Here is a 10,742-nt window from a genome sequence, read left to right as displayed (position 1 = left end):
TGTCAATGCTTAGTAGAAACCAGACACAATAGTAGGCTGTAAAGAATTTAATTCTGAAAAGCAGCCTGCAGCTCTCATTGCAATCTCACGTTAAGATCAGATCTATGTAAAATACTTAATTAGTGTTAACTGCTCCAGTTGCATCTTGTTTATACCCTTAGTTTGGAACAAACAGGTTACAGTCAATAGTTCTCCTCTACAAGTCCTTCCTTGTAGCAGCTCCAGGCAGTTTTGCTCTGGAAAGCAGAGCTGCATTTGGCCTTTCACAGCCCACGGTGTCTGCTGGCACCTACAGCCAGCAGTGCCAGCACCTGAACAAAGACGAGTACATGGAGGGTATTACAACTGTGTGAGACATCACTGCAATCAACCACTGCTCATGTGCCCCTTTTTAATGGGAGCAGGTAGCAGTGGTGGAATAGCTGCACACAGTTTAATTAGCAGCAGTACTAGTGATGGTGGTGAGGCAGGGATTGATGGGGGAGGCCCTGCTGTAAAGCTCTGCCTCTGGGAAACTATGCTTGCTAGGAGTGACCTTTTTAGCAGCTTTTGGAATGGAAACCACCTGTGAGCACGGCAGTGTGAGCACAAAAAGGAGTCAGTTCACAGGAGAGGCTCCTGTCAGATCAAACTCTTCCTTTTGCAGTTACCTTACGCTACTTCATGCAGCTTTCACTGGGACACTCATTTAAATGCTAATTCAGAAGAGCTTCTTCCAGTGGCACCTTTCTGCCTTCATGGAGCAGAAGTCTGTCCCAGCCCCAGCTGATCTTGGAGCAGAGCTGAAATACTCTTATGTAGTTTAATAAATTAAAGGAGCTCTTTCTTACAGGGCAAAAAATCCCCAAACTTGCTGGGTGCTGCAGACGGACAGAACTGGGTATTGAATCCCTTGGAGCTTAATTTATCTCTGTAAAATCGATTTTAGGTCAGAAATGTTTAAATTTCCATCAAGTGATTCCTCCTGCCAACTGCCTGCAAAGCAAGAATTGCCCTGTTGCAGTAAATCAGAGAATCCCACCAGCTCCTCTGAACTTAAAGTTTTTCTCCATTGTGATTTTTTTTGGTTGTTTCACACCCCAAAAGCTGTGTAGGAGGCAGTGCTATCTCAACTCCAAGCAATAGGTGGCCAGTGTTGGTGTCCTGATGAACGAGGCCCTTGAATTGAAGTACTTTCTTGTATTCCTTACTCAGTCGGAGATAAGTCGATATTGGTACCAGAAATAACGTTGGGTCCTATGCCATCCACAAGTGAATCCCACTTATCAAAATCTCTCTTAAGACCTGTAAAATGGGGGAAAGAAAACCCAAATGGTAGTGAGTTACGTAGGTATTCTGTAACACTGTACTAAAAAATGACATAGAAGAGATGAATCACAGAACGGCCTGGGTTGCAAAGGCCCACAGTGCCCATCCAGCTCCAACCCCTGCTGTGTGCAGGTCACCAACCAGCAGCCCAGGCTGCCCAGAGCCACATCCAGCCTGGCCTTGAATGCCTGCAGGGATGGGGCATCCACAGCCTCCTTGGGCAACCTGTTCAGTGCGTCACCACCCTCGGGGGGAAAAACTTCCTCCTCAGATCCAACCTCAACCTGCCCTGTCTCAATTTAAAACCATTCCCCCTTGTCCAGTTTGGGAAAGAAGGGGACGCAGTTGTGCACACCAGCACAAGGGTACTGAAATGCAGATGTTCTTCCTCTGAGTTGCTTAAGTTATAAAATAACAGAACTCGAGGAAATGTCTGTGCTATTTTTCTGCTCAGACTTTTATGAGGCTCTTACTGTTGATCTGATACTAAACAGATTATTGTTATTAATATGCTTATTAAAACAAAAGCATCATAGGAATCAAGTTCTGATTCACACCGTACTTCGATATAAAATGACACTTACTCAGATGTTTCTGCAGGAAGGCTAATGAAGCGTGATTGCATATATCAATAGCTTCATTTGGATCGATTTCTCCCTTTAAATTGAAAAGCTTTCCAATGATTTCTCCACTCACAAAAGTAAAATCAGGAAAGCTTTGATGTACCGATCCCCTGCAAAGAGAAATGATCAGTAGGTCTGTAAGAATCATAGAATCACTCAGGTTGGAAAAGACCTTCAAGATCATCAACCCCAACCCAACCATCCTACCCTGACTAACAGCCCAACGCTCAATCACGGCCCTGAGCACCACATCCAAAGGGTTGTTAAACACAGCAGGGATGGTGACTCAACCACCTCCCTGGGCAGCCCATCCCAGTGCTTAACAGCCCTTTCTGTGCACAAGTTCTTCCTGATATCCAACCTAAACCTCCCCTGGCACAACTTGAGGCCATTTCCCCTCATCCTGTCACCTGGCAGCAGTGAGAAGAGACCAGCCCCGCTCTGCTGCAATCACCTTTCAGGTACTGGCAGAGAGCAATCAGGTCTCCCCTCAGCCTCCTTTTCCCAGCCCAAACAGCCCCAGTTCCTTCAGTCTCTCCTCATAGGCCATATTCTCCAAGCCCTTCCCCAGCCTTGTTGCCCTTCTCTGGACCTGCTCCAGCACCTCCATGTCCATGTCAGGAGGCAGTTTTCTATGTGGTTACTTTTAAGTCAGTACAACCAGAACAGCAAGCTGCTGTAGAATTGGCAAAGCTTTCAGATGATGTGAGGATGGGTGGCTACACAGGTGTCTGATCACCTCTATGTGCTGCTTTTACAACTGCCCCTGCAAAGCTGTTTAAAATGTTAAAATACAGATGTGTGGAGCGCAGAGCAAAACCTGAGCCAAAGGGAGCCTTGGAGCATCTGCAGGTGACTGAATGCTTTGGGAAGGCTGTCCCACTATCCAAGATATGTTGCTGTCTAATTTCAAAGAATGGTTGGGTTGGAAGGGACCTCAAGGATCATGAAGCTCCAACCCCCCACCACAGGCAGGGCCACCAACCTCCACACTGAATACCAGCCCAGGCTGCCCAGGGCCCCATCCAACCTGGCCTTGAACACCTCCAGGGATGGACGGGGCATCCACAGCCTCTCTGGGCAGCTGTTCCAGCACCTCACCACTCTCACAGTAAAGAACTTCCCCTGACATCCAGCCTAAACCTGCCCTCCTGGTGATGTATGAATGGAGGAGGAAAGCAAACCAAACAAAAAAAAAGCCAAAAGACTCCACTCCCTCACTATTGCCCCAAAGTCCCCCTGCAGCCCTCCGAACTGTTTTAATTAATTAATAATTGGAAATCAGCAATCTGTTATACTGAACAGCCTTGAAAATGAGAATAAGTTTTGAAAACAAAGACTCGTCTTAGGCTTCAGAAATGGTGGATGCACGGCACTTACTTGATGGTGATCATTTTCTTGTTGGTATCATTGGAGCTCAGCTTCTTCATTTTTAAGATATTGGAAGCCCACTGGAACTTCTCAGAGTTGATGAAGAGCAGGGGTTGCTGCACACTGCTCTGGTAAGTGTCGTCGCCTACTGGGAGCATCCACGCGTCGAGGGCAATGCCGCACCTGCCACAAACAGCGTCTGGGTATTATCACAGGTGCACAGCTTTGTAGGGCTGCTTTGATTTGCAGCAGGCGTGGGGAAAGCCTGAGGGCACTGAATAGGTAAACATGATCGATTCATTTTGTAGCAACGTGTTTCTACTGTGAGGGAAGAGGATCCGGTCAGTATTCTGTTTGCTGGTCTGCCAGCTCTCGGGGTATCACAACAAACTATCACTGAGCTATTAACTTCCACCACAACCCCAACGTTGAACGGAGCATGAGCTGACAAAAAGAGATGCGCCAAGCAGCTGTTCTTCAAGAGCCAGTGAGTGGGACCTTAAGCAAGGTGCCCTGCTCAGGTGCCAAGTGTCCCTTTCCTTGTTTGACATACTTACCTAAATCTACTTTCTTTGCTGAGACTCTCAATAACTGTAGCACCACCAAAAGAGTGTCCCATCACAGCTATTCTGCTAGGATCAACACAATCCTGCCAAAAGAAAGCCAGCTGCTGTCAGAGACGCCTTTTTTTTTCTCAACCTGAAGAGGTTTTTCAGGCAACAGATCCTAAGGAAGTTGGAAGAGCACAGTTTCAGCTCCATTGCTTACAGATGACCTGAGGACATGTTCGTAGCTCTACAGCCAGGCATTCAGAAGAGTTTACAAGAAGCAGTTTAGAAATGGCAGAGGGAAACCAGAAGCGTTACTGGGCGTTTAGCAGAAGGAAACCAGCAGCTCTCACTCACCTTCAGGTGGTTCCAGTCAAAGCCCGAGTTGAGCACATTCATCACGTCCTCTCCTGAATTGATTCTGAGAATGAGGTCGAGCGCTTTGACGCACTCCTGTGCTCTCTGCAGTACCTGGGGGAGAGGAGGGGCAGAACAGAGGAATGAACTGGGAGTTATAGGATATCTGCTGGCTTTGCTGGCCCTCTGGACACAACGTTGTACCTGCGTGGCTGATACAGAAAGCACTTGCAAACTGCACAGCAGCTGCGTAAAACAAAAGCCTGCAAAGTTTTGCTCAATGTGAAACCTGGATTTTGGAGGCCAGATTCTACACACAGACAGGAATTTGTCCCTGTAGCACAGGCCAAAAACCTGCAACCCCTGCAGTGCCTCACTGCTCACAGGAGAGGTGCAGGGATGTGCAGAGGCTTCCATTACACAACCATGAGGAGGGCTGACTTGTGCCTCTTCCTCATGCTCACTTTGGTAAGCAGACACCATTGCATCACTTTGCCACATCTCAATAGCTCTGAAGCTGCCTTTATGCTGGATATACCCAGAAGAGGAAACAGCCTAGAAGCCCTTCCCATTTGCAGTGCATACACACTGTAGAAAAACGTATTAAAGCTGTTGCAAATACGGGCTTTCAGCGTTCAGTATGAGAAGTGGTGTTTGGGTGCTGGGATTTTGGTAGAAGAAAAACAATAGGACAAACCAAAGAGCAGCAGAATCTTTGAGAACAACTGAGTGCAGACAGCCAGCAAGATGTCTGTGCAGCAGAGTTACAAGTAAATCTCAATCTCCTGACTTCTTAGTCACTGAAATACACAGGCAACAGCTCCTGCAGCTGATGTGCGAGCTCCGACGTGATATATTTAGCTTCATTTAGGAGGATGTTGTTATGCAGACAGGAAAGCACGCTTGTACTGCTGCCCATTTGGCCCCGTGAGATAAACAGTTCTCTGGTTGAGTCTACAATGCGTGGAAGAAAACACTCCCACCTTTTAAAGGTCGGGTCAGTGCTTGGAAGAGCTTATCGCTATGGCTGTATGGCATCCAGCGTGGATGCTGCTAAGCATCAGGAAGTTGCATTGTTTACATTGCTATAAACCACATTAAGTGTGTTGAAGGTGACAAAGCAAACATCCCCTTAAAGCAGACATGATTCATCTCACTTTCCAGCAATAAACAAGAGCTAAAAGCATGCCTAAGGCTGCACAGACATCTCAATTCAGCCCTGTGCCCCTTAAAGACAAGGCTGAGCAACAGAAATATGAAGACGAGGAGGAGAAGCAGAACAGGGAGAGAAACAGAAAGAGGTGGAACAGCTGACTAAGCACGGCAGAGCAACCTCAAGAGAAAGCTTTCCTTAAGTAGCAGCTTATCTTAGAACCACAGGAGGGTCTAAGCAGGAAGGGACCTCCGAAGGCCATCACAGGTCTCCCCTGTATATGGAAGAAAGATGTTGGTGTTCCCACCCTCAGGAGTTCTGTATCTCCACAGAGTCATGGCAGCAGGCTGCAATGTGGCCAAAGGGAAAGCTGCCAGCATCACTCAGTGCAAAGCACACACCTCTCCTGCCCCGTGCGGAGCACAGCCCCGGGCTGTACCTGCAGGTGCCGCACACAGCGCTCCTCCTCCCCTGCTCTCAGCTTCCTGTAGTAGATCCACTCCTTCTCCAGGCTGGATGCAGACTCCTCCTCTGGCTCAGAACCAGCCTTCTTTTTACAGAAATACGTTGCTGAAGCCGATTCATCTCTGAAATAGCACCACAAGGTTACTCCTGACGTTGGGCTCCATTTGGCTTGGGAAGAAGTCCAACGAAGCCTTAGTTTTGACCTGTCTCTAGAGATCAGAGCTCCCAGCCCTGCTGCACGCCACACTGAGCGCAGACAGAGCTCCCAAACAACAGAGGAACCCCACCAAAACTCCCACCGCCGTTACGTCCTGCGGGTCCTAACAGCAAAAGGGAGCATGCTTAAAGAGGGACCCATAGCAATTTCCCTTCAAGCCTCCAAATGAATGTCCCTTTGTACAGCTAGGTGGGAACAGAGCTGGATGAACGGGAAGCTGAGATGTTAGTTGCTCTTAGAAAAGCGAGTTCTCCTACACAACAAGAAGCATTCTGTTGTGAAAGTTCCTTTCTAGCAGAACTCAGTACCATGCAGTACACACACCTGTGCTCCACAGCTGCCACTAGAAAGCCTTGCGAAGCCATCTCTATGCAGATAGCGGAATAGATGGTCCTGCAATCCAAAGACACTCTGGTGACCACATGTACACAATCAGTTTGGTTACACGGCTCCTTAAACACTCTCTGTGCCCCACTCTATTGGTCCTGTTTCAGCCAGCAGGGCAGGCTGTGTATCCCAGTCCCCAAAGGGTGCTGTCTGGTGCTGTCTGGTGCTGTCTGGTGCTGTCTGGTGCTGTCTGGTGCTTTTTTGCTTTTAGTTGCAGCTCATCTTCACAACATCCTTATGGCTCAGTAGATACCTACACCTCTAATGTACAGTCACAGAATGGCCTGGGTTGGATCCTGGATCCTCAAGGATCATGAAGCTCCAATCCCCCACCACAGGCAGGGCCACCAACCTCCACATTGAATACAAGCCCAAGCCACCCAGGGCCCCATCCAACCTGGCCTTGAACACCTGCAGGGATGGACGGGGCATCCACAGCCTCTCTGTGCAGCTGTTCAGCACCTCACCGCTCTCTGACTAAAGAACTTAACAGGGAAATAAACTAAGAAGCCAACCCTGCCTCATTTACAGGCCTTGATTCCAATGGAAGCACAGTGCTACACAGCCCCCCGTTCTTTGCATCATGTTCAGCCCCACGGGGATCTCACCCCACCCTGAGACCCATTCAGCACCATTCCTGGATGCTGACATCGCTGCGGACAACAAAGAGAGTTTGCCCACGAGCTGCAGAATTACCGGAAAGCTCCCAGTCCATGGGAGAAAACGAGCAGCGGGTATTTTTCTCCTGGCTTAAAAGCAGCGTTAGATTTTGCAGGACAGGTCACTGAACCTACATGAAAACAGAAGCATGGCTCATTATTACCGAATGAGAGACCTACAGACACTCTCTGTAGGAGAGAACTCAATGACCCACACAATGCAGGTTTCAAAGTGTGAGCATCAGGCTGATTCTGCAAACACTTGTGGGACCAAACCCGCTCTTACCTACATAGTATTGGAAAAGCCTTTCTCCCACAACCCGGTACACATTGAGGAAGTCAGACAGCCCCTGGTAGTACTCTTTATCTGGAATCCAGGGCGTCTCTTCAGTCTCTGTGTCGTCACATGATGGATAATACAGGCGCAAAAAGCTTCCCTGGAATTAGCAAAAAAACAAAGGGAAGACTGTTGGTTATTGATGTATGGCAATAAAAGGTCAGACTTGCACCACGGAAAGACTTCAGCTGCAACAACAGCTCAAGAGAGTTTAGAGAATGGCATCAGAACATGGTTATCCAATATAAGCTAAGCTCTGCTGGCAGTGCTGTGTCACCATCCCGCTGTGAGCTGCACGCTGCAGAGCATTGCCACATCTCCCACACACACTGCAGGCTGCGCTCATACTTTTCAGCTTGCAATGGGACGTGCAACACACAGATTGAACCCACCGTCCTGCTCCACCTGTACTTTCATCATAGAATGGCTGGGCTGGAAGGGACCTCAAGGATCACGAAGCTCCAACCCCCCACCACAGGCAGGGCCACCAACCTCCACATTGAATACCAGCCCAGGCTGCCCAGGGCCCCATCCAACCTGGCCTTGAACACCTCCAGGGATGGACGGGGCATCCACAGCCTCTCTGGGCAGCTGTTCCAGCACCTCACCACTCTCACAGTAAAGAACTTCCTAAACTTATACCAACATGTGACACAAAGGCAGTGAAGGAAGGAAGCAGCAAAGCTTCAGCCAGGCAGGTAATTAGATGAATTCAACCCCAGGGCAGTCGAAGTGAATCTCCCCTGATGAGCAACTGCTGATCAAAGCAGGGGAAAGGTCCATTACTGTCACTAGGAGTTGTAACTGTGCTGACTGCTCTTCGAAGCAAAGGCTGACTGCAGAGAGAAAGCAGGCCCTGTTTGCTGCTGTAAGAGAAGCCAGGTGGAGCAAAACCCACGGCTGGCCTCTGTGACTGGGTGATACCTCACAAGTCCAGAGAGCAAAACTGCAGTGCAAGACGAAAAAGCAAGAGGATATGAAACAGAAACTCAAGCTCCCTGCACTACCGACTGCACAGCCGGCACCCTGTCCTCCTCTGGGCAGATACCAGCTCACCTCACGCTCTGTGCTGCAGCTGAAGCTGTGCATCCTCACCGCCCAGCCCCCATCGGGACCCTCCTGAGCACAGCAGGCAGACGAAGCCGTGCGGGGGGTGAACAGTCGAACCCATGGCTGGGGGCTGCCGCTGTGCCCTGAGCTGTGCCCAGCCGGGATGGGATGGGATGGGATGGAACGGGATGGGACGGGATGGGGTGGAACGGGATGGGACGGGATGGGGTGGGATGGGGTGGGAAGCAGGCTCAGCTGGGGGCGCACCCAGCAGCACCCAGCAGCACCCAGCAGCACCCAGCAGCACCCAGCAGCACACAGCAGCACACAGCAGCACCCAGCAGCACACAGCAGCACACAGCAGCACACAGCAGCACACAGCAGCACACAGCAGCTCTGCACACAAACACGGCCGCCCGTTGTGCTCATCCCGGCTCCGTACCTCGGCCGCGTTGCCGGTCATCAGATCCGTGCAGCCCACGGCGTGCGGGCCCTTCCCGGCGGGGATCCGATAGTCCTTCTCGGCGCCGCCGCTCCCCATCTCCGCGGCCGCCTTCGCCGATAAACCTGGGCACAGGACGCCGCGTCAGGAGCTCGGCACGACGCTCCGCCCGCACCGCCCGGGGCCGCCACCTCCGCCGGGGCCGTGGGAGGCGGGTCCGGCCGCGACCCCGACGCTCCTCCCCGGAAGGCTCCGTCGGCGGCGGCGGGGCGGCAAGATGGTGCGGAAGCTGAAGTACCACGAGCAGAAGCTGCTGCGGCGGCTGGAGCTGGTGAGCTGGGAGGCGGCGCCGGGGAACCTGGCGGAGGTTCGGGCGCTGCGGCGGTTCCGCGTGGGGCGGCGCGAGGACTACGCGCGGTACAAGGCGCTGGCCCGGGAGGTGCGCGGCCTGGCGCGGCGGCTGCGGGACCTGGGACCGGCCAGCGCCGCCTTCCGCGCCCGCTGCTCCGCGCTGCTGCTGGACAAGCTGTACGCCGCGGGGCTGGTGGGCTCCCGGCGCTCCCTGGCCGTGTGCGAGCGCGTGTGCGCCGCCTCGTTCTGCCGCCGCCGCCTGCCCTGCCTGCTGCTGAAGCTGCGCATGGCGCAGAACCTGCGGCACGCCGTCACCTTCGTGGAGCAGGGACACGTCCGCGTCGGGCCCGAGGTGGTCACCGACCCCGCGCTGCTGGTGCCCCGCGCCATGGAGGACTTCATCACCTGGACCGACGCCTCCCGCCTGCGCCTCAAGGTGCTCGACTACAACCAGGAGCGCGACGACTTCGACCTGGCGGCGTAGAGATGGACCCCGAGACACCCCCGAGCCCGGCCTGCCGCCCGCAGAGCCCCCCAGCCTGACCTGAACTGCTCTGCCCAGAACACACACGCACCGCATGAGCCCTCACTGCAGCACTGCTGGACTTGTGCACACCGAGGTGCCGGGCTCAGCCATGAGCAGCGCCAGCGCTCCCCTCGCTAAGAGCAGCACCGAAGGAGCTTTGCATGTGGTCAAGCAGCTGCTGCGGGGCTGTGCTGGTGTGCCCAGCGCTGCTGCTGCAAGGGCTGCAGGACGGCACCACGCTCCTGCTCCACCCACCGCAGCGCTGCCCTAGGAAGGCCTCCTTCGGCACAGAGCAGCACCGGCAGGGAATGCTGTGTGGCCAGCAAGGCACCGAACGGCACATAGTTGGAACTGTGGGTGTGTGGGCCTCATGCAGAGGCAACAAACAGAAGCGGACTTGGTGCTCCTGTGAAGGCTCCGAGCGGGGCAGGGCGGGCTGCAGCTGCATGCAGGGGTGGCTGTGGGGCTGCTGGGGGCATTAGTCCTCATCCCAAAAAGGCAGAAATAAAACGTCCAACCTGCTCAGGTCGTGTTTGGTCACAGTTGTAGCTTGGAGAAGAGAAGGCTGCGGGGAGACCTCAGTGTGGGCATCCAGTACGTGAAGGGAGTGAATAAACAGGAGGGGAACGGCTCATTATGAGGGTGGGCAGTGATAGGACAAGGGGGAAGGGTTTGAAACTGAGACAGGGCAGGTTTGGGTTGGATCTTAGGAGGAAGTTTTTCCCCCAGAGGGTGGTGACGCACTGAACATGTTGCCCAAGGAGGCTGTGGGTGCCCCATCCCTGCAGGCATTCAAGGCCAGGCTGGATGTGGCTCTGGGCAGCCTGGGCTGCTGGTTGGTGACCTGCACACAGCAGGGGGTTGGAGCTGGATGAGCACTGTGGGCCTTTGCAACACAGGCCATTCTGTGATCCTGTGATCAGATGCAGAAAGGACATTTCTTACCTA

At 52.6% G+C, this 10,742-nt stretch overlaps 2 protein-coding genes across 2 annotated transcripts; one reads left to right on the top strand and one right to left on the bottom strand.

Moving 5' to 3' along the window:
• Positions 1 to 31: 31 nt before the first annotated feature.
• On the bottom strand, positions 32 to 9,155 carry PLA2G7 (phospholipase A2 group VII). The gene is made up of 10 exons (XM_072332706.1): positions 8,918 to 9,155; positions 7,375 to 7,525; positions 7,126 to 7,219; positions 6,367 to 6,435; positions 5,800 to 5,947; positions 4,208 to 4,321; positions 3,860 to 3,951; positions 3,312 to 3,485; positions 1,893 to 2,041; positions 32 to 1,284 (listed from the first exon to the last, which is right to left on the bottom strand). The coding sequence occupies exons 1-10, from the start codon at positions 9,014 to 9,016 to the stop codon at positions 1,187 to 1,189; spliced, it is 1,188 nt and encodes a 395-aa protein (XP_072188807.1). The 5' UTR covers positions 9,017 to 9,155; the 3' UTR covers positions 32 to 1,186.
• IMP3 (IMP U3 small nucleolar ribonucleoprotein 3) lies at positions 9,095 to 10,303 on the top strand. Its single transcript, XM_072332707.1, has one exon. The coding sequence runs from the start codon at positions 9,195 to 9,197 to the stop codon at positions 9,750 to 9,752; it is 558 nt and encodes a 185-aa protein (XP_072188808.1). The 5' UTR covers positions 9,095 to 9,194; the 3' UTR covers positions 9,753 to 10,303.
• The last annotated feature ends 439 nt before the right edge of the window (positions 10,304 to 10,742 follow it).

This window comes from Excalfactoria chinensis, chromosome 3 (genome assembly GCF_039878825.1).
Source record: "Excalfactoria chinensis isolate bCotChi1 chromosome 3, bCotChi1.hap2, whole genome shotgun sequence".
In the NCBI taxonomy this organism is placed as follows: Eukaryota; Metazoa; Chordata; class Aves; order Galliformes; family Phasianidae; genus Excalfactoria; species Excalfactoria chinensis.
Note: the sequence above shows the minus strand (reverse complement) of the source record. Positions and strands in the feature narration are given on the sequence as shown.